The sequence below is a fragment of the Physcomitrium patens genome, chromosome 6 (assembly GCF_059467195.1).
Source record: "Physcomitrium patens ecotype Gransden chromosome 6, ASM5946719v1, whole genome shotgun sequence".
Taxonomy (NCBI): domain Eukaryota; kingdom Viridiplantae; phylum Streptophyta; class Bryopsida; order Funariales; family Funariaceae; genus Physcomitrium; species Physcomitrium patens.
The window spans coordinates 2,423,691-2,447,341 of NC_143415.1; the positions used below are offsets into that span (position 1 = coordinate 2,423,691).

Genomic DNA, 23,651 nt, shown 5'->3' on the forward strand with positions numbered 1-23,651 from the left:
ATCATTATAAACTTTGTTCATTTTTTTTTTTTTTGCTTGATATTATTTTTTAGTTATATTTTAAATATTTATGAAGTTTGGAATTACTTTTATTTATGTTTGTGGTGAAAATCTCTACTTTTTATATTTAATCTTGTATATTCAAATCTTTTTTTTGTTTAGAATTACATCTTCAATATTAGAACTATTGTTGATATAAACCTTATTTTATAACTGCATGTGAAAAATTACTTTATCCTACTGCCTCATATATATATATATATATATATATATATAGTTGATGTGATCATATTTTACTTATCTCATATGTTACATTAGTCATCTATAAAATATACTATTTTTAAAGATTAAGAAAAGATAATTAGATATTTTATAAGAACTTGATCTATAATAGAATTTAACTACCATTCAGATGTTTTTTCTACCCTTGTTTTATTTTACTCATTTTTATCTTACTTTTACTATTATGAATCTTTTTATATTAATAACTTGTTCATCTATTCTTGTTCTTACTTGTGTATCTATTTTACTTGTTCTTATTTTTGCTATGTCAATCTTAGTGATACAATTTGGTTGCATTAAACCCTCTCCTCAATAATTAAACTTTGTCTTCTACCCTTCATGGTATTAAGCATTGAATAGTCATATATATATATATATATATATATATATATACATATATATTTGTAAAATAATTATTTTAATAAACTAATAATTTTTAGTAATTATAATTATAATAATAAATTCTAATTCTTATTTGTATCCAACTTAAATAACTATACAAAATCTTAGTTCTAAAGTATTATGATTTTATGGGCCACGATTATAAATTAAAAAGTAACTTTTTGAAACGCATTTAAAATATTTTTTAATATAATCAAAATTAAGATTTTTATTATTTCGAAATATTATGTATCCTAGCTATTCCAAACTATAGGACAAAGAAAAAATCTCACAATTGAAATATATATTTTTTTGTGGATTGATTTAAATATAAATAATTTTGATAATTTTTTTTTCATATTTATTTTTCATTAAAAGAAGCCTTTGCCAATAATTCTAAGTATTTTCAGAAGATGATATGTAGCTAATTTTAGATCATGACATCATTTTTCAGATTCTTCTAAGAGAAGAGACGGATGCTACCCACAAAATATGCAATTGTAAAATGCTTCTATAAGAAAAATGTTTTTTATAGAAGCATCCTAAGTTTCCTTTGTCATATGTAGCTGCCCTCTTTCCTTCATTATGCTAGTAATATCATCATGTCAAAAATGCACTTCCTCCTTCACTAAGGTAGCTGATCCATTGTCAACCTTCCCCTCATTTCCAACATACAAGTTGTCATATTTTGATTAGTTTGACGACTAGATCAAACATTGATAAATAAATAAATATTTCCATTGATTGGAAATAGGTTGTGGATGAGTTAAAACAATATTAAATTGTAAACATTAAATAAAATTCATTGTACTCAAAATAGATTTGCATGAATTATTAATGAGTGGTAGTTGTTGATTGGTTGGGATAGAATAATAGTATAATTAGGTGCCACACTTCTCTTGATAGCATTAATAGGTGCCACACATCATGGTTTTCTAAAATTTGGATTTTAGATTTTGTAACCCACCATTGGTCGGAATTAGGTAGATCTATATATCCAAAATGGATCAAAGAGAATCTTTAGCTAAAATATTTATATAAATTCTATTTTTGGACCAAATTGTGTGAAAACACTTGGAATCCTTTTGATTACTATTTCCATATATGGGGGTATATGGAAATATTACATTTTTTCCATTTTTACATATTTACACCTACAAAATATATGCTAAAATGCTTATGTTATTGGAAATGGGTTGTCCACCTTATATGTTGTGTTATTGTATGCATTGTCTTGTTCCTCCTTCAGCCCACTGTCACACAAGTTTGCAGCATATGAAGTCATTATTGCAACAGTATTGTGAATAATCCAAAAATCTGCAAAATAAAATCAACATTTTATTTATTTATTTATGTTCCCTCTTCACTCCTCTCTCCTTGTCACTGCTCTGATTCTAACCCACCTCGAGCGCTAAGCACATTCACTCACTATCAAACCTCTTTGCCTGCGCAGCCGCTATCTAGTAGTCATTCAACCCAGTAATCATTCTACCCAGCACATGAGAGAGAAATAAATCTCTCTTGTAAGTATTACATCCCTTCAACTACACTATCAGCAGCTTCTTTGATCTTTCAAGACAACTAGCACCAAGACTGTTCTGTATTTAAGGACCGCAACAAACGACAATGTTCTAAAGCACCCATCAGCACTTTCCAGCCCTGTCCCCAGCAATTTTTTACGAGCCAAAAACTGTGTATAATTGTGAGAGCGCATAAAAGCAAACCAGAGTCACCAGCTTGTGCACTTCGGTGGTCTTAGGTCCGCCCAAGATTCAACCACATCTTTGATTAGCTGCACAAGGAATACATACCCTCGACATTGAACTATTCCCCTTTCGCATATACATTACAACTCCACTCCAAACTAGTCATGTCGAAAATCTCCGCTTAATTGTAAGCCTCTACTACAATCCGAAGCATGATACGAACAATCTTGGCTCTCAACATCCATCGAGAATAGCTGCTGAAGTGAGAAGATTCAAACCTTTCTACAACCAAGTAGGTTTTGAACTTGTTCTCTTCATCTCGTCCAAGCACCTTGGATTCCTCATTTGACACTCCAGAATCAGTGATCCATCTCCCACTTCTACAAAAAGCTTGTTAGAATAAGTAGGCTCAGCTCTGTAATGTAGGCATCTGCTAGGATCCCTCCTTGCCCTCACAAAGTTTGCCATTGCAAGGAGAGCGAGTCTGTCCCTGCACTCCTAACTTCATCCCTGCATTGCTCGTCCTTGCTAGTGCTCTGTAAACTCTTCGAAATCTAGCCATCACAACTGCTGCAGCCTCCTGATCGAATACGGCAGAGAAGGCTTGGATAAGGTCCGCATCACACCACCCTCATGCAATTGTGCAAACACGTGACCTCATATGACCACTTCCATGTTGATATTGAGTTATGACCTGAATTGAAAACGCTGTCCCTGATGGTATAGTTTAGATGAGCTCTCACAACTTCGAAATAGAGAGCAACTGAAGTCTTGTTGGTCGACGTGCAAAGTTTCCACACACTTGTACCTCCAGTGCCAACCTCCGTATCATTATAGATGCTCCTGCATCAACATCATCACCATGAAAAATCGCCTGTCGGTGAACTTGAATTCAACACAAACCCACCCTGATTACTAAGACGCTCATATATCACCTTTGGCCCTACAAGGATAAACCCAGCAGTTGGCTTTGATGCTTAAATTTGGCTTTAAGATCCCCAGAATATAATTTCAAATGTTAGTATTTAGTGAACAATTTGCTATCTTTGTGTAATAGCATTATGACACGGGATTTTGGGGGAGAAACACATATCCAAATGATTACAGTAGCTATTGACTAGATCAGCAGAAGATATCCAGAAGAAAGGTTCATGACGGAAAGGAAAGGCACCCTTCTTTTGCAAAGAACTGCAGGGCCCGGTTGTCCTACAAACTTTCACTTCTTTAGTTGTCATGACCTCAACAGATCCATTGAACGCAATCCTTTGGAAGACCGTCATCATCTCTGGCGAACAACCGTTGGAAGGACTTGAACTTCTGAACCCTTAACAGGCCATTGAGTAAACAGCTTGATTGCAATCTATTGCAGGAGCGGCTATGCAACTCCATCAGCGTGCCAATATTGCAGCAGGATCTTTCGCTTATCAATCAACATTTTAAACCAGAACAAATTCTCAAGCTTGAATTGTTGAGCTGAGATAACAAAATTCGCAAAATGCATATACAGATCCTCTCGCCGAACATCATCCATAAGGGTAGTAATATTGACAAGAACTTTGAAAAGCATGTCTTTGACTTGTTTTTTTATTCTCTTAGGAAATACCCTCTTTAATGAATTGAGGGTCCAATAAATATGAGAGACCATGAGCCTTAACGCACACAAAATGAAATCTTCGATAAGCTGCTTTTGCTAGGTAAAGCAGCTTACTCGCAGTCAAAAATTCCTTCTTTTGACAACTGACCAAAATCCCTCGGCAGTTGATGGAAATCAAGAAGGATTTCAGAAACAAAAAAATGAACCACTTTGATACTTGACAATGCGCTAGTCAATTGATCAAAGGATTTTGATGTCCTTGAGAAGATGAGCTTTGAAATCCTTATCAGATTCTAGTTTGTTCAGCGTTTTGTGTTGCATTGTCGGTTACGAAGTCCCGTTCACATAGAAGCCATGCAAAATGGATTCAAAATCGAGAACTGTCTCCATGCACTTCTGTAATGATCCCCATCTAGTCGGCTTGGACTTTGAAAGTGCACAAAGGTTGAGAGGCTTCTGCAGCTAGGACACCCTAGTTTTCATGCAGTGGTGTGAATTAAAAAAATTCACGACTTCTTCAACATTGGAAGCAAACCGCTATAAATACTCAAACAGAAACCCAAGAGGATAGGAAGGTTTTGTATCTCCAAGCTTCGTAGTCCCCGTCGCCGCAGAGATGTTTTTGACTAATAAATAGAGATCATACAATGTACAGCCTTGATAAAGGACGAGGGGAATTTAGCGGACAATATTTCCCATCTTTTCTTGTAATGCGGATATGTTGTTGATCAGCATGCCGACAAATTTCAGACTGCACTTCTTCAAGACCCGTTTGGTATTCCTCGCAATCCATTCCAGAATGTGTCCTCGTCTTATTGACACAAACTCAAACTCTAGGAAGAGACTCATTTGCATTGGAATTGTGGCCAAATAGTTAACAATCAGCTCATTGTGGATATCAGACCACGCATTAGAAACAAGGTCGACTATAGGAATGCAAGAATTGATTGCACTTACTTTTGATATTGTAATATTGATCAAGAAGCACAGTACTGATTATCTTACAATTAAAAAGAGAGTCATTGTTTGGTTGGAGCACTTTGAGCACTTTGCAAATGGTATTAGCTTACTAGCCTTATGGTTCTTCTTGCAAACTTTACTTGCTACCAAACTTTGTTATACATGTAGTATCTAATTTCACCGTTGTATTGAATGTAACATTAAAATAATATAATATAAATTAAATATAGCCAATCTTGCGAGATTAAGCACTTCATTGAATTTGGTGGTATAATATATGTTGTTGCAACTTACAAGGCTTGTAAGGGTGATAAGCTTTGTTATGTTGCATGTAGGTCATCCAAGGGTAGTTCAAAAATTAATATCTTGATATCCTCATGATGGAAAGTTATGCAAACCTTGCCTTATTGGCTGCAACAAGATCAATATCGATTAAACCTTATTTTGCAAAAATTCTAATGTCCAAGTTTGTTGGTTAAATCTAATTAAACTTTAAGTTAAAAGTCTCATCCATATCACCTTTGTACACAACCCTTGTTACTTAGTTATTATCTTTAATTGGTATCCAACATAGAGTTTGAAATGAGCATTAATATAAAAATTTAATATTCCTTATAATAACTTATAAATTTTATCGATAATATTATAATTACAATATAATTTGTATATTTTTATACGTAAAAATCTCTATTTTAGTATTTTTAAAATTTTATGATTGAGTTTGCATCATTTAAAGAAGATCTCATTTTTATTGAAGTTTTAAATTTTGTTTAGCAAATAACTTGAAAGAACATTGCATAGTTAAATTACTAGAATTTATATAATAAAATTAATGCAAGAAAAAATTAATAAATAAATAAAAATTATTGATAATTATTTAGTCAAAAATATAAATTTAATTTTTATATTTAATTTTTTAAAATTGATAAAAATAAATAATAAAATGGCCCAATTTGATTATATGATTAGTTTTTATTCAAATCTAACAAGACGTTTAAAGATTTTCTATTGAGTTCTACTTGACATTTATATAATATTTTATTATATTTTATTTCACATATTAGTCTATTTAAAAATTAATTATAAAAAATTATTTATGTAACTTAGATTGTTATTGTAAATGAGCTTCAAAGTTTTAATAAGATATTAAAGTTGTAAGTTTAAAAAATGTACTTAAATAATAAAATATATTCAAATTGATAATTTTCTAAGTACAATTTAAAAGCTTAAAATTATTTTTCTAAAAGAGTTTAATTTCTTTGTATTTTTACATATATTTTTAATCTTATAATTTTAAAATTAACCACAAATTATTAGCCATAAAGGCATATAAAGATAAATATTTAATAAATTAATATATTTTATTAATATAATATCAACATCATGATATGAAAAAGCTTAATAGACAAATCTTTATTTTTTTTTCTCTTTTCAAAGAATTGCATGTTTATCTTAATACAAATGAAATATAAAAATTAAAATAAATACAATTAAAGAATAGAGAATAAGAATTTATATTTAAAAAAATATTCAATACTTAAAACATATCAAATAGCTTTGTTAAAATTACCATTAGAAATAAAAAGCCATAATATTTTTCTAAAACATATTGCTCCACATTAATGACCTTGCAATGGATCTTGCTTGGTTGTCATAAAGTTTATGAATTCTATTATCAAGGCACGTCTACTAATAAGAAAAAATTAAAGACAAATAGGTGTAATTTATTTAAATAAAAAAGTAAAAAATAAATATATCATTTTTATAATTATCAAAAATAAGATTTAATTTTAAAACTCTTTTGGAATGATTATAAACTAATTTTAAGATTAATCATCATATAACATATATAAATCATTACACCAAACTATTCATTAGTGACTAATTATATTTTATTATATCTTGATGCATTTCTAATAATCTAATTGATTTTATAACTTTCATTAGATAAGTATTGAATAACATGATAATTTCCTTAAATAATTAGATATTTTAAAAATAAATATATTTTAATGATAAATATATGTATAAATTATATTTATAGTAATATTTTTAATTTTTAATGAAAGTTATAAAATTTAGGATATTGTTGATACCACCACAATTTTTGCTACTTCCACCACAATCTACAATCTGCTACATGTCATCATAGTTTTTTCTATTGTTACCACAACCCACTACTTAATTGACATATTTCTTTAGGCTTTTTTATTCCTTTAAAAAAATTATATGAATATTTTTAATATATATTTTTTAATTATGCAAAAGGTAAATTTAATTTTACTAAAAAATTACTAAAATATTTTAAAGAATAAATTGTGGTAATAATAGCAAAACATTTGGTGGCATTAACAACATCCAAAATTTAATATTTGTGTAAAAAACTTGTATTGTTATTTTATACCAATTTTTTAAATTATTTTGATATTTTAAAAAAATGAATAAATTTATGAGACTTTTATAAAATCACTGGTGCTTTAAATTATACTACCTGCACGTTTTATGCCATATGTTTATTCTAAAAACATTTATACTTTATAACAAAAAGCTTAAGTTTGATGATACAAATTTCCACTAATTTATAACAAATAATACAAGATGCACTCTGTTTGCTATAGTTGAAATGAAGCCCATTTTCTGTTTGTAATAGCAATGTGTTTTATTATAATTTATTTACTATTAAAAATTGTAAAGAATATTAATAAGACCAATATTATGCCCAAAAGATTGAAAGATAGGTGGGATCTCTAATATTTGTAACATCTTGGTGGAAAAAGATATCGTTAATATTAACTTTCAAAAAAGTTGTAACAAATAAATATTTGTGTGCCTGAATTTAAAACCTCACAATTGATCAATTGGACATTATTGAGGGAAAAGGAGAGAGTCGACCTTCAATACAAGTGTCTAATCCAAATTACAATTTGTAGAGAAGATGAGTTCCTCAACCACAATTGCATCTTGTGCTCAGTGGTTGATAGTAATTAGAGCTTTGTGGTTCCAAATGCTGGAAACAAAACCAGAAACCTTCAATGCTCAAGAAAAATAAGAAGGATGACGCCCACTTCTGCTGTGCTTTGAAAGTTTTACACAGCACCAAAGCAATCAACATTTCTAACAAGATTGAACAGCGGTAGCGCATGACCGGAAATTGCACAAACTAAACACTGAAACTGGAGAGAAACACCATTGTTTGGTCGGTGTGGGTCAATTAATACACATTACAGATTCTCAGGCAAATTACAAAAGTGCACTGCACTTTACAAAAGAAGAAGACTGCGCATGAGGTATGCTAGTGTCTTTGCCATGAATTGTGGCCATCCCTCCATTGAGGATCATGGCTCAAAAGCTGCCTATCCGTGTTGAAGTTTTTGGGCTTTATGTTGATTGGATCAGTCTCCGAACACAAACAATCTGGAAGAGGATTTGTGTAGAAGGCCTCTTCCGTCCTAAACCGGTCCCTTCCTTTTGTACCTGTGATGGGACCTTTCCTTTTCCGTGGCGCTCCTTGCCTGCAAAGACGGGAAAAAATCAATGAAGCAGTGATATGTGCTGTAATTGGTGCCAATAATTGTACCATGCGAATCAGCCACCAAAAATAAAGTCAGACAAGAAAGGGACTGAGGTTTACACGATGATAGATGTCAGTGATCTAATGTGAATCCAATCCCTTGCCTCCAAAGCCAAAGGTACTTTGGAACAAACACAGCACTTGTACGCCTAAATTCTGGCTTCAACATCGTATATGAAAACAAGAGATGAACCGGAGCAAATGTCAACATGACATTTGCAGAATCGAGTCATCGTACCTCCGCTTGTGAATGTTTGCGATCGTCTCCGCAAGCTCTGGGCCTTCAGTGAGCTCTCCTCTGTCTAGCTTGTCAAAGAGTGCTACAAGTTCTTTCCTGCAAAACCCGAAGCAAACCTCTTCAATACTGTCGCTTGAAACAGAACATGTCCTTCCATAAGACGGAGATGCTGGGTTAGTTGCAAAAGCATGCTGAAGTTCTCGAGAGGTTTAATTGCACGAAACAATCCACATCGCTCAACAAATTAGGTTTTCCACACATGCAAACCTGTCTGGGGTTATGGTCTTGCGGTGCCCAAGGTACCGCCGATGTCCTTCCACAGCTCTGGCCATGTTCCCTGAGTAGGAAGGCACGAACACGTTGCTTTCCACAGAAACAATGTAGTCCAATGCTGCCAGTTGAGAGGAGTGATTGACGAATGGTGCAAGCTCCTCTGGCGTGGCTACGGTCTCCTGTATGCACGTACATTCCATGCCATGAGCAATTTGAATAGCCAGTTCCAATCAGAGCTATCAGGTGAATTGAACTCCAGCCAATGACCCACGCTTAAACTACATGGTAATAAATGCAAGGCCTGTAATGAATGTAAGAGTAAAAGAAATTCTTCTCCTAAACGAGAATAATACGTGCAAAGGTACTCAGAAGAGTGCAACTGTGCCGGCATTGGCAACTGGAGTTACAAACCAAGGACTGGCACTTTGCAACACACGAAATTCACTCCACTGCCGTGCAAATCCTCAGGTCCAAAACCCATCATCTAGATCCTACTTTCACACTCCTGTTCAAAACCTGAACTCTTGAATAATTACTGAGCGGGCTGACCTTTCGCAAAACATTTGGAAACCGAGAAAGCAGGCTTTTCATGCGTTCATCACCACCATAAATCTCGCCAGCAGCAATGTAAATTGGTGTAGTCTCCGGGTAGCCCAAGGCCTTCAAGAAAATCCCGACCTCTTTTGGTGTCAGCGGGCAATACCCTTTTACCCTTTGGTCGGTAGAGTTGATGTCCTTAACCTTCCAATGGGCGGTAGTATGTCTGAAACCATTTCATACACATTAAACGTGTGCAACACCTGATGGTCTCCGCGTAACGGTTGGCTTTGTTTTCAAGCATTGGTGATTTGAGTATTCGGAAATCGTAAGATGCGAATCTTTATGCCCAACAGATACGAACCAAGTTGCAACTTTCGCCATCTACGGTACACGGCACAATTTACCCATCGCAGGCGTCTCCAACTTCTGCACGAAACCATCACAAAATGAACAAAATAATAGGGTTTAAATCTGCTTGCCTTATAGTAGTCAATTCGTCAGCTTCTTTGTGTGTTAGACCATGTGTGCAGCCGCTGAAGGCTAACATATCCTTCTCATACCGAAGATGCAAAGCAATGTAGGGTCCATTTGTTCTCAATCTCTCTACAAGTTTCTGCGAAGACAATAAAACGCATGTTCAGGATGAAACTTTGGGGGGGGGGGGGGGGTTACTGTGCCAAACTCGCGAAAACTTGCAGCAAGAAATAACGTGCCAGAGACTGCACGACGATAGATGTGATAGGTACGCTACAACTAAATCGTCCAATCCAATAACAAACAATTCAATGCTACCACAGCAGTTAACTTGCACCTTCCCAAACTCATCAATCGCACGTGAGAATCGGAGGGCATCATAATGAACACGGCATCGCAGCTTCTGTATGTCCGCAGGCAAGTCATTATTTGCCAAGCGTGAATCAGATTTAGAAGCGCGAATGACCTGCACAGTTCAATCACGTCAAATCTCAGGACTTCGAGATCTAGATCATCTATGTTGAGTTCAACATATCCTAGAGTTCTGTGGTCGCAACAGTGTAACACAGAGAACACGATCAAGTAGTTACATTGACCACAAACATGACAACGATTGAACACACATCGCGGCAACGACGCGCGGATGAAATGAAATTGAACGAAGCAAAGCGCTTTGTGTGAAAAGCTTGAACGGTGCGTCACACAACAAACCGCAACACGGTAAAGTCCAACATGATATCCTGTCGTTTCGCGAACTGCGAAGACAAGATAACTATCAGTGACTTACTTTGTAGTCCCGCCAAACAGGAGCAATGGCATCCACATAGTACTTTACGTTGGACCAGCTTTGAAACTGTTTCGCGGCTTTAGGTGCTAATAAATATTCTTGAGGAAGTGATTTCACCACATGAACGTCGCCTCTTAAGGCCGCTATAAAATGATCCGCATCAAATATATCCGAGAAGTTGCTGCGCAGTCGTTAGGACACACCGGTTAGGCCCAAAAGAAAGAATATTGCCATAAGACCGCTGTGATTACGTGCAGAACTTCGATGAGGAAAACTTGCACTGCCGCTAACACAAGTTACAACCGAACCACATTTGCAACTCAGATTACTAGTCCCAGCACCTACTTCTGGCCATGACTTGGCTCTTACAGGAGCCCTGCGCAAATTAAATGCCATCTTCAAGCACTATGCAGTACACCATCCTTTGCGTATACACTTGAGCACTCGTTACCGTCGACGGACTGTTTGCTTTAGACGCACACAGCGAACCTTACAATGGTTCAATTGCTCTCACCTAGAATCCTGCCAAAATGATCGCTTGTCAAGCTCCGGAACAACCAACGTAGCATTCAGTATGCGTGCAACCGCCACCATATCACAAATCTGCCACAATTGAAGGTCGTGTCACAAGCAATTTGGCACACACCCTTACATCCTCGGCTTGCACAAAACGAGAACATTTCACTGCCAGGTATACTAGGAAGAGTAAATCCTGAAGACCAGAGTTCAACTTTCAGTTGAACAGAGACGAAGCGAATACAAGTCAAACAGGACCAAACACACTATATCCTGTGGCATCCTGTGGCTCCTAAACATAGACGACCAGTGACTGGCTACACAGGCTACATAATCACAATCACAGTCATCAATCTGCGCAAACATCGTACTTGATGCCCTGAGCGTAGCATGTGCATGCAGGAGGAAAATGATTTCAACCTCAAAGACAAAATACCACAATTCACCATTGAATGCAACGGCAATACATCGACATGACACAATTTCAGTTTAAAAACATACCCCTGCTCGCATCTGATTTAAACCGCCATTGCTTTGAACCAGAAGATACCCTCTGGATATACCTGGACCTGATTTTCAGATTCAAGAAACCAACACAAGAAGTGAAATGGCGTTCTTATAAGCTCTACACTTGGGAGAACTCTAAGCAACGTCTTCAAGACAAAACTACAATTCAAATCCATAAAACTCTGAGCAAAGTTCACATCATTTCAACAACAAGCTGAAACTGCGAAAAGACAAGTCATTCACCTGAGTAAGACTCGCTAGGCTCAACGCAAGGATGGAATCCTCGGTTAGGAGGAGGCTTCCAAAGTTTCTTGAACTCCACCGACTGTATCAAGGTTACCGTATGTCATCAACCGACATCAAATGCCTCAGAAGCAACAAATTTTCCAAGACAGCACTCTTCCCTGCTCATTTGTTCCCCGTGGCATTACAAGAAAACTAATTCTTAATTTTGACAATTTGTGATGGAAGGACGACCTAAGCGGTGACATCGGTTTGCGTCACCGTGTCTCATCCAGAAGAGTTATTTCTAGCATGACGGGCCATGAAATATGATCATCCCAAGGTTATGCAACGATTCGGTACAAAAACGTCGGAAAACGCATGCAAACCCCTTCCCCACAAGAAATGTTCGTAACAGCTTTAGGGATATTAACTATCAAGACTCTTAGTCACGCTTCATGCTGTGGACTCAAGAATTTCAGATGATCCTAATCCTCGGATGAGCACTAACATGCTGTTGACAGGAGATGCGAATAAGATCTCACCTCTACGTCCGTACTCGGCAATTGGGACAAGCGAAGGGACCTGAATTCTTGCTTCAAACTCAGTTCATCGGTTCTAGGTTGTATTCCATGATCACCTGGCTGGAATTCCCAACACCATCCAAAACAAACGTCATTTCAAGTCAACATATGCCAATTTCAGCGGTGAGAGCTTCTCCACTAAATCGGCGCTCGCTATACGCAGCACTGCTAGGTCAGACAGCTACTATCTTATCCACCATTGCACAATGCCGAAAGTTAGAGGATCGCACTACAATCCTCTTCGACGTCTCACCGTCAGTGCATCTGCTGCACTACCATCTAGTACAATGCAGTCACACAACAGACCACAGCATTGACGATTTCCTCAGAGCTTAATTGAGGGTGACTTATTTCAAGAGACTTGAACTTCTCGTGCTCTTGCAAGAACGCGCTGCATTGTGCAGCCGAAGTGGGAACCAAAAATCTGGAACCAACTACGCAAATAAACATGGCCCTCGTTTGGTTGATTTCGGATACTGGATTGGGAGCTCCGAGAAATACCTGAGAAAGCATGTAAGGCTGCATGGTGCTTCTTTGAGACCGCAACATGGAGAGCATTTCCGGAAAGAAAACTGTTGAAAACAGCGCTCCTAGAACAACACTCGTGTATCCAAGCATCCAAAAGTATCCAATTAGACTAGCTCCAGATCGGACTCTTAGCCGTCGTCCAAGACTTGAAGTCTGCGGCGATGCGTGCCGATGCATAATGCTCCTCTCTGAAAGCGACCCAAACCTCCTTAGCTTACCCATTTTCCTTCCACAACTAACTTCTCTCCAAAGCATGAAGTCTCGTTCCAACGAAATAGTAGGATCCTCATAACCATCGGTTGCATTGACATGCCAATACGAAAACCCATACTAATTAAACGTGACAACCACCATGAGTTCCAGCCACAATGCTGTGCACCTCTCACTAGTTGGAACCCCCAGGCCTGGCACTCAATTAAACCAACTCAGACTTCACCAGTCATTGGAATGCGAGATTCAGATTTATTGTTACAACCTTCCACAGCAATTCACTCTCTCAACACACAGGAAACAGCTAGAAGCAGAATTGATTACTTATGCTCTTGAGAAGGAATCTCATGACTATCAAGCCAGCGTCTTTCTGAGCCTCTCTCACGTCCAAAAACATTTCTTTCATGTCTAAAAGGCTGCTTAAAGTCCTGGAGTTGGAAAACGAGGTTTAAAGGTGAGAAAAGATCCACGCCATGAAGCAGTTGATGGTTGTACACAAATGAAACACTCGGCGTTACCACAATTGAAGTTAAGCTCATCGTAACCTGATGCCTCTAACCACAGCACTCGAAACCCTGTCGCCTCACAAGAATCGTCTCCTCACAGTAGCTTGCACTCCGTTATGCAAGCTTGGACAGCACAGTCATATCCAAGCATTCAACATCACGACAAGGCCCACATGTTCGTAATCGCCTGAATAAAAACGTACCTTTTTAATAGGAATGACAATTAATACAAGACCCGTGCGGAGAACAAGCTTCACAGGTCATGGAGAGGCTACTCCAAAGTTCCAAAGAAGTGGCAAGGTATCTCAATAAATTAAATTTCTAGATCTGTATCACATTATGGTTGACGCCACAAGCCAGCGAAGAAGACATCCTGACAGTACAATGCGCTGCCCGCACCGCAATAACAGCGACGAAACCTCCATCAATGACCCGCGAAACTAGGTCACCCGATCCCACACCATCAGGATACTATTCAACTCCAGGTTAACGACCTTGCCTTTTCCGACTGTGGTCCCACGTGGAGCTGCCCCTGAAGCATCATGAAACGTAACTAGAGTCAAGGTCTGTCTACTGCCCCGAAACACGTCTTCTCTGAAATCGCAGACACAAATGCATTCCATCAAGAATTTGAAGTGCTACATCACAGCTACTCCTCTCCCACGTATATAAACATGGATAATTTTGAGCAACCACTCTCAATCTTCGATTTCTAACAATCCCAAAACTCTAAAATTCCAAAGAAGGGCATTTGTTTATAAAGAACATTCACAAATTGATAATATCGAGCCCCTACTCTGCTCTCCTGTACTTTCTTCGCTCTAGAAATCAATGTAGCTCTAAACTCTATTCCCCTTTAACATGGAGAGTGCACTCTTGATTGAGCCCATCTTTCAATCAGCGAACTTCGCACGACAACTGGGGTCGAAACTATGAGGGTTTGCACAAACGGAAGCCTTATCGTATCTGGTCAAGCTTCTACAATCACCCCTACACCACCTTCAAATCTCAGTAAACAAATAACCCCCCCCCCTAGAAACGTGATGAGCGCAGAGATGTGATTCTGCCACTCGCACAGACACCGAATTTGAACTCTAAATCCTCGTCTGTGATTTTCAAATTGACCCAAACTTAACCCAAGCTACCTTCCTTTCTTTTCCACACTCTGAAGCACCTCTTACATCCGCATTCAGGGCACAAGGATATCCAGGTACGATAATTAGTCTCCAACCCTACAACACCACAAACACAACGTGGGGAATATCTTGAACTTCGCAACGACAGCATGTTTGAAAATAAAATAAAATCACGACCTTCTAAGCAAAGCGAATCCCGGTTCTCAGTTTACCAGGCACGCCACTACCGATCGCCTACCCCAGATTTTCAGCAATCAACACAGACAATGAAAATTATCAATATTCAATCCAAAGCAATGGCAGTGCCCTCCGAGAGAGAAAAAAAAAAAAAAAAAAAAAAAAAAAAAAACACACACACACACACAAACTCACGCACGCTCAGTAAAGCCCGCGAAAAACGACCCAACATCCAAATATACACCACCCCTCAGTGGGATCACCGAAACCTCCGACGTCGTCAACATCGACGCTGTACCTCAGTCACTCCAGACAATGGCAAACTCGGGGCACAGCAGTAGCAGACAAAACAGCTGCGAACAAACAAAAGGTTTCCTCCCCGTGACCAAACCCACTTCAGGAACAACCCGCAACAAGAACAGCCAAGTGAACGGCACGAACTGTTCACCTACGTCATGCCCTCTTCTGCAGGCGCCTACCGCAGCACACCTCCCCGCGATCACCGAATTCGCTGTAGCCTTGGAATTGGATCAACAAAAGCCAGCTTCTCTCAGGGGCGAATTTCGCGCGCTATGCTTTCATTCCGACGGAAAACGACGAGTCCGTCCGCAGATCTGGCAAACGTCCTAATTCAAGTGTAGTGCAGCCGATCCGGATGCAGTCGTTGATGCGGGTGAGGGAATCATGGATTTTGCAGAAAGGTCCCTCGCAAATGCCCCTGCGAGCAACGCGCCCTTGATTTAGGGCTCACTGCCACGGTTCTCTCCCCACGAATCCCACTTTCATCGTATGGATGACTTACAGTCTTCAAACATTCATCCGACATTATAACGCACGGCCACGAGAAGGGCCAATCCGTCAAACACTGGCTTCCAAAAGCAGTTTACCCTCCCTCCCTCTTGGATGAATGAAACTATTCCCCATTCGTACGGATGGAGGCGTGTTTGTTGACCCCCCTTCCTCATTCCTGGTCATTTCTGGTTGTTTTCGTTATGTTGGAGTCCAATTGGTTGTTGATGATTCAAATCCATGGCCTCACCCTTCACTTCCACTAGGAGCCTCATTCATTGATATTTTTGTCCAAGGGCTCTAATGCAAATCTAGTTAGATTCTCTTCACCATACAGCCATCCATGCACAGTGTCAATATAGTAAGCAAAGAAGACAAGAGAGTACAGTACTCAGATTCTTTGATTGACTAAATTTGAGAAGTCTTACTTGTTGGATTTTGTGTTCAAGAAAATCAGCCTAAATGTTGAGGTGAAATGGTTTAATATTGTAAATGGAATACATAACTCAGTAGCACAAGATTAAAACCCATCTGACACATTGGTTCCCTAACCATCATCCAATACACTACAAAAAAAATCATTTTTTGACTTCATCTAATAGCTTTTTTCAAGACTAAGTGTGGAAATACACATCAGAACAAAATTTTAAGATGTTGTCTCACCTGATAGCTATTAGTAGTGTCACCAATCCACTTTCCATGTTGAATCCATGGTTTTATTCATAACTTGTGGTGTAGAAGTAACAATGCAAAACACTTCCCTGTAAACATTGATTATTGCTAATCAGAGCCAGAACACTTCAGTGCAACAACATCATTCCACTAGCTTACAAGCAGAAGAAGCTATTTTAATGCAACACTTGTATGTTTGAATGAATTATGTACAATGGTTAATTTTGTAAATAAAATAAAACATTTCATGTTATATATATATATATATATTGGATGTGTTTAAGTTCAATGCTATTTTTTTATAGATCTCCATTGATATCTAAGCTGTAAAAGATACAGTTGAAGTAAACCACAGTTTGAAAACATTTTTTTTATGGTAATAAATTATATATATATATATGGTTGCATGCTTGAGCATTTTACTTCATAGTGCTTTATGAAAATGAATATTGTTGATAGAAGTTTTTTTTATAGTAGTATATGGAGAATGTGTGTGTGTGTGAATCAATAAATCTCAAAGTCTTACTGCAGAGGATTTCTTCAAAATCAATGTTGCATATCTTTAATTGCAACAATAAAAAATGAAATTACTGTTATATAATCAGTGAGAAAATAACAAATTGAACAAAGTTTATTGTCATTTTGAAATAATGTGCTGGGCAATTAGCAAGTGCTGCACAGTGTTTGAAGTGACAAGGGGCACTATAGAGGGAGGGAGGGAGGGATTGTGGTAGAAGGTGAAAGGAAGCTTGTTTTGGCTAACACAGGAGTGGCCATGGGCTCAAAACTGGAGCTCCATCCATCCAACCATCCATGCATGCATCCCCAGAGAGCTGTGATGCTGTGCTGCTGGGACAGCAGGACAGGGCAGGCTTCACCTGCAGAGGCTTGCACAATGGGGCCTAGAATAACCCCTTTTTCATACGAAAGGAGAGCCAGTGCCTGAGGTTAAGGAAGAAAGTTTCTTCCATGGCTGCTCAGGGCTAGTGCGCAAGCCCTCCACCTGGAGTCACATCTCCATATACACCACATCCTACTTCTTAAGCTACTTTTAATGAGAAGTGAAAGTTTTGGGTCTGCTCTAGCCCAGTCTCATCTTTGTTATTCTATTCATGCTATTTATGACTTATTTACAGAATATGTTTAAGTTTGTATGTCAAAACTTGTGATTAATTTGATCATGATTTTGGAAATTTTAAAAAATACAACTCTCATTCTCATTGATCTACAGGGAACATCTACCTTCACTCACAGACACAGGGGGATCATAATTTTCAAAATTCCATTTCCCCAGCGAGCACAGTGACAAGTGTCCCCTGCTACAGGATTGATTGATTGTTCCATTCATGGAATTGGGGCCTATGTTTAGACCAGAGCAGGATGAGTATTGGGGATAGGAACGGAGAAAAATGCCAATGTCAACATCAGACCAAGTGCATGCCACACAGCCTGGGTTGGATCAGTGGAGTATTGGCCCTAGCAATGCCTCCTCTGAAGACACCCACCCAAGTCCTCCACTTCTGACCCATCTTAAATATTGTAGAGGTCTATTTGTTGTAGGAAACCTGGCTCTCAAGTATCCAACATGTAACATCAGAAGCACACACATTCTCTATAAAAAATGGTGTAGAGTGCCAGATATTGAGCATGTGTAGAGTAGCCAAATGTGGATGAGTAGTGCACGGGAAAGGAGGATGATATGACACAACTTCAACTAGGGCTGACTCCAACACCATAGTGGTCATCACCAACCCTGGATTTTGGGCCATGTGAGTGAAGTTGGTAGTAGGGAGTCTCACAAAATTCAGGAGAGCCAGAGAGAGAGAGCAAGGGGGTTCACATAGTCAGTCTGTCCTTCCTTCCCTTTCTTGCTTCTGCCTACCACCTCTTTTTGCAAGGCAAACCACCATCTTTCCATTTTACACGTCATGTTACAAGTGTCACTTGTACCCATTGCAAGTATTGGGAAACTTTTAGTTTTTTTTTCATTTAGTTTTTTGTGACTTGCTGCAAGACTGGTTTTGCATTTGGTGGTTTGGAAACATCAACAATGACAGCAAAGTCCATGGGTGTTTTTTTGTTTTTTTTGCTCCCCTTTTTGGGTTTAAACCTTGCTTACTTCAAGAAAATAAAATTTGGTTAGTAGTGGGAGCTCCTTAGAGAAACCTCTGAAACCTAGCCTGAGTGGGTTCCAAAATAAGAATTGCCAGTCTAGATCCTTCTTAAATCATTCTTCACAATGTATAAACTCTGGGCAATTTCCTCCAGGGAAATGGCCTGCATAGAAACAATAACTGTATATGCCATGAGCCAAGAGCCTAACCACCAGTAACAGCTATTCTGGTGTGGTCTGACGAGGTACAAATTGGCAGTTTATATCCACTTGTCTTGTGACATTTGCTGATGGCTCCAGGTTTTGGGTTCCTACAACCATTAGTCTATTGGATGCCTCTTCTTGCACAACTGTTGAACATTTTTTACACTTTTTTTTAAGCCACACTCCAAGGCCCACATGAACCATGTAATATTATCAACTTGGCTTACATGTACCTCACGTTAAAAAGCATACAGAGCTAGATAAAGTAGCTGTGCAGATTTCAGAACAGAAAACAAAGAATGCATAATTTATTAACCCATTACTGCACACATAACATGCACAGATTTGAATACACAGCTGGACATGTAACTTGAACACTGACAATGTGGAAGGTTGTAGTCAATAGCCTTTTAAAGCTTGAGCTGTACCCAAGTCACCCACTGAAACTGATCTTGCATCAACTCCATATTAATTACACTTGTGAAAATTCATGTCAATACTTGTACACCAGAGAAATTATCTCATGTGCCTGTATGGTGGAGTAAGAATTGATGACACCACTCTGTTGACATGCAGTCATATGTTGAAGTCATATCCTTCAAGCCTGCAAGGTATCTATCATAAATCTACCTTGTTACACCAATTTCCCTCCAACTTTAGTACAATTGTTGGTTTGGGAGCCATCAGAATGTAAAACAGGCCGACAGCCATGTAGCAACTTGCATTCCACTGGTGCTCAATAGATTAGTCGGACATAATCTGCAGCGACAGTACGTGTGGTTACAGAAGACGATATTCTTCGGGCAGTGCTTCATCTGAAAGGTACCCTATCAATTTGGCCAGCAATGATTAGCTTGTTGATAGTTTTTCTTGGCATCAAACCATGATTCCTACTATGTGCCTTTCTCCAGTTGTTACTAAAACGATATCATAAAACAAAAGACAACAGACCACTGTCCTAAGATGTTGATATAATCGCGACTGTTACAAGACGCGGCAGGGCCTAGCTATCTGAGTTGATCAGATCAGAATTCGAGAAATGATGCAACAAATCACCCAACATTGAAGAAAAGCACCTGATAACTATTAAACGAAAAAAACAGAGAAAATCTCTATTGAGAAAAGTACAGTTGAAATCAACATATGTGAAGGTACATCATAGATCTAAACAAGGCCTTGAAGAAGGCAGAATGTGAGATGGTAACACATTCAAAAACATTGAGCAAAAACAAATTAGAGATTACAAGTTTCTGCAGAAACCAAGTATATGAAATACTGACTTTGATTTGTCATCTGAAATGTGAAATTAGATATAACTCTTCTGCAGCACGCAAGCAACATCTTAGAAACCCTCGACTAACTGCTGGCCACCTTTTTACTGGAGTCAAAATCTGGAGGTCACCAACAAGGGAGTTTCCGGTCAAACCGCAAATTTCTGATGCCTGTTGTGATTCAAATCTAGCCAAAGTCCAAACGCCTGACACACAGAACCCTTATAAGACAACGAATATGATATTCTTGCAACATGAACAATTTAGAATAAATCAAAGTTGCATGAATTACTAGCAAGTTTGGGCACACACGCAGTGAGAATAAATGCAGACATCATCCCTCTATTAAAAGAAAGAAAAAAAGAGAAAGAGATGATTAAATAAGTTTGTATTTATCAAAAAGAATTGAATTCTTGAACTAAATAAAATAAAATAAAGTGAACAAATGAATGGTGAGAACCTTCTTTTTTTCAGTTGGAAGAGCTATCTACAGGATCTTGGCAGTGTGATCGTATCCTTGAGCTAGGCCAGCATGATGCCTTTTCTCCCAATCCGAACGACCACTTCATCCAGCTGCAAAAATTATTTCTGTGCAGCGAGAATACGTAATTGTACTGCTTGGTCTGCTCGGACGTGCTCTCTCAATGGTTGATCAACCCATGAATACTTACGTCAGGATCGCTGGATTCCTGCTAATGGTTGTGTCCAACTTCAGCATACCCAATCTCTTCGAGAACCTTGACAGAGGATATATCGCTAACAAGAGTATCTGCAGGGGTCTGTTGTAAATAGAATCGATCCAGTAGCAATATGTTAGCCGAATCAACCAACCTCTCTGTTGTCAATGGTGACCTACAAAGAACCTCATAAGCTTGATACGGAGCTGCTCGAAAACTTGTAGGAATTGCGTCAGAAATACGGGGTCCTTGCATCAACCGCAAAAATTGATGCATGTGGCGTGAATCCCTAAAATGTACAAAAGCTGAGCTCTCATCAATGATTGTTATATCAGCAGGTGGAAATTTCCGCTCAGCGTTGAAAACTCGCTGAACAATTAGTCTTATCTCAAATTCATTGCTGCCTGAAGGAAATCCCCACACAAGAGCCACTGTGGAGTGCTCGGGATGCCTATCCGCAGAGGACGTGGGACCTCGGAGGGCTTTCACACCTGTGGCCTCTTTTCCAGTAGTCAGGTCCAGCACCATGTTGCCTACCCATCCCAATGCTAACAAATTTGCATAGCTTGCAAAGCCTTGTTCTCCGACCTTCACAGCATCTGGAATTTTTCGAATCGTAGCAGCATCAACGTGAAGCAGGTGACAAGCCTGAGCAAACACGGAACCTGAATGATACAGTAAATTACGTGAGATGATACAATAGTATTAGATATCTCATTCACTGAAGTAGCTAGCTCAGGGTAAAGATTAAGGTATACATAATCTGCAAGGCTTAAGACGGAAAGGAGGAAAAAGCAATCGTAAAGACAACTGTGCGAACACGGGATGATGAGTTACCTGTCATATAAGCATCAAAACCTGCCTCATGTTTTAATCCCGTGTCTTTGGTCCCTCCATACCGTTGAAATTCTTCTGCAACTTCCACCGCAACCTTTGTAAACGCATTGTTGAGGATCTTGCCTTTTCCAAAATAAAACCTGCCTGAAGCCACGGCCTTGTCTGCGAATACCTGACAGATATGAGTAAATACAACAGCTAAAGATGTGCTTCGGCTGGCTAATATGCCCCGCAACGTTGGTTCCGCTCTGAGAAGATACTTCGTATCTATAACACAAGGAAATTGTTGCCGCAAAGACGAAGAAAATTCTGCTGATGTAGCAGGTAAAGGACCAACGAATTTGGAATAAATGTGTGTCATGTCGAGAATGCAGTTATGACCCACAACGGGAAGACCGGCTTCCGCAATTGCGTCCAACACTTTTCGGAACCCCACAGCATTCGAGACGCGCGTCTCCAATGCATTCCGCTCCTCATCGGCCAATTCTTGAATCACTTTAGACATATCTTCCTTCGGAGAAACGTAGATGACTCGAATTCTGATCCGATCGTGTGGACCATTGCCTCTCGCATTCACAGCGGCGACGAGGTCGGGAAAATGTGTCTTGATTATCTGCTGGACGAGCCTCGATTGGTAGTGGCTTGTAACGTCAATGTTCAATGAGGGTCGTAAGCTTCCCAACGATGGCCCTACGTCTATATCCTGCTTAATGGTGACTGAATCATTGCCAATGTCAGAGGTGGGCAAAGGAACGAGAGGAGAATAAGGAGGGGGTTGAACTAAAGTACTAGTAGTTATCAACTTCTCGTTTACCACTTGCCACTTCTGGCGATTAAAGAGCAACTCGTCGCGCCATCTTCCAATCTGCGTGCGAATTTTCTCCACAAAGGCTACATCCCCAGGTTTGGTCAACGGGATTTCAGAGGAATTGTGTACACCAGATGGAAAATTTTGTTTCACAGAAACTGAACCCATGAGCACCCTTGCAACAGCCTCTTGTTCATGCGAAAGATAAGAAATGCCGTCGTAAATGCACGCATTAAAGTCAAACCGATGCTTAGTCAAAAACTCCAGAGAAGTAGTCTGTGCGAAAAAGCTACGCGCCGGCAGCTCCAGCTGCAATTCATTACGAGGAAAAATGAAAAAATTGTACGGGTATGCTACCCACTTGTTGTGCGCTTCGTCCCACTTGAAAGGACAGACCCCACACTGCCACACAGCAAATTTCTCCGCAGAATGCTTCAAATTCTGGTATCTTGTCTCATAGCTATCAAGTTCCAAGTTGCGTCGCCACTTCGTACTTTCTACTCCAGTCATCTCCAAATCCACTGCCACGAAATCGGCTCCTGCCAGCTGCCCTCTGAGCTGCTCCAACGACTCTACAAAGTTCCTCCTCGTCACGTTCGCCATAGAAATTAATCCTGCAGCTCCCATGCCTCCAATTTCTCCTCCCCTGGTTCCACCACCTCCACCAGTCTTTCCAGAAACCCCTCTGACCTGCTCCTTGGTTGCATTTAATGAACATATATTGAGTCTGGACCGTTCATCACCCACAATACCACAAGCTCTCTCATCTCTCCAAAAACCACCCACATATCTCTCCCCCGGTGTCCCGCTCCCTGCCGCCCCCGAAACGCCACCGACGCCTCGACAGGGCACGAGATCACCCGGCATCGAACTCTGCAAATCTAGAATTCCGAGGCGACTGAGACGCGGGAGGACCAACTGCGGCCGTGTTGCCAAGCACGGCCGCGTCCATGGCCTCAGGCGCATCCTGAAACCCCTCCCAGCACTCCTCACCTCTCTCGCACCCTCCCCACACAAGACTCCTCAACAATGTCTTGGTTCCCCTCCGAAGTTAGGGTTTACAGGCAACTGTAGAATACAACTGATGA

At 39.2% G+C, this 23,651-nt stretch overlaps 2 protein-coding genes across 9 annotated transcripts; both read right to left on the minus strand.

The window, feature by feature from the left end:
* Window positions 1–8,097: 8,097 nt before the first annotated feature.
* Window positions 8,098–15,904, minus strand: LOC112284012 (O-fucosyltransferase 38). Of its 8 annotated transcripts, XM_024523459.3 has the most exons (15): window positions 15,645–15,904; window positions 14,083–14,411; window positions 13,698–13,801; window positions 13,137–13,351; window positions 12,597–12,695; window positions 12,073–12,154; window positions 11,824–11,891; window positions 11,321–11,409; window positions 10,807–10,987; window positions 10,357–10,485; window positions 10,025–10,158; window positions 9,555–9,768; window positions 9,000–9,184; window positions 8,733–8,828; window positions 8,098–8,435 (listed from the first exon to the last, which is right to left on the minus strand). In XM_024523459.3, exons 3-15 carry the CDS (start codon window positions 13,777–13,779, stop codon window positions 8,216–8,218), a joined length of 1,794 nt encoding a protein of 597 aa, XP_024379227.1. In that variant the 5' UTR covers window positions 13,780–13,801; window positions 14,083–14,411; window positions 15,645–15,904; the 3' UTR covers window positions 8,098–8,215. The 8 variants fall into 8 exon arrangements, with proteins under 8 accessions (XP_024379227.1, XP_024379235.1, XP_073390991.1 ...); XM_024523467.3 differs by lacking the exon at window positions 13,698–13,801; XM_073534890.2 differs by lacking the exon at window positions 13,698–13,801 and having other exon boundaries at window positions 15,641–15,896.
* Window positions 15,905–20,056: 4,152 nt separating this feature from the next.
* Window positions 20,057–23,643, minus strand: LOC112283671 (poly(A)-specific ribonuclease PARN-like). The gene is made up of 3 exons (XM_024522721.3): window positions 21,756–23,643; window positions 20,702–21,583; window positions 20,057–20,447 (listed from the first exon to the last, which is right to left on the minus strand). Exons 1-2 carry the CDS (start codon window positions 23,527–23,529, stop codon window positions 20,934–20,936), a joined length of 2,424 nt encoding a protein of 807 aa, XP_024378489.1. The 5' UTR covers window positions 23,530–23,643; the 3' UTR covers window positions 20,057–20,447; window positions 20,702–20,933.
* Window positions 23,644–23,651: the final 8 nt, after the last annotated feature.

Bases quoted from the DNA above. Each gene is read 5' to 3' on its own strand.
- LOC112283671 (XM_024522721.3), bottom strand. From the start codon at position 23,529: ATGCGCCTGAGGCCATGGACGCGGCCGTGCTTGGCAACACGGCCGCAG. The intron at 21,584-21,755 runs GTAACTCATCAT...TGTATCATTCAG, and splicing joins TTTTGATGCTTATATGACAG to GTTCCGTGTTTGCTCAGGCT.
- LOC112284012 (XM_024523459.3), bottom strand. From the start codon at position 13,779: ATGAAAGAAATGTTTTTGGACGTGAGAGAGGCTCAGAAAGACGCTGGC. The intron at 10,988-11,320 runs GTGAGAGCAATT...ACGACTGCGCAG, and splicing joins TCATTTTGGCAGGATTCTAG to CAACTTCTCGGATATATTTG. The intron at 9,769-10,024 runs GCAAGCAGATTT...AAATGGTTTCAG, and splicing joins GACGAATTGACTACTATAAG to ACATACTACCGCCCATTGGA.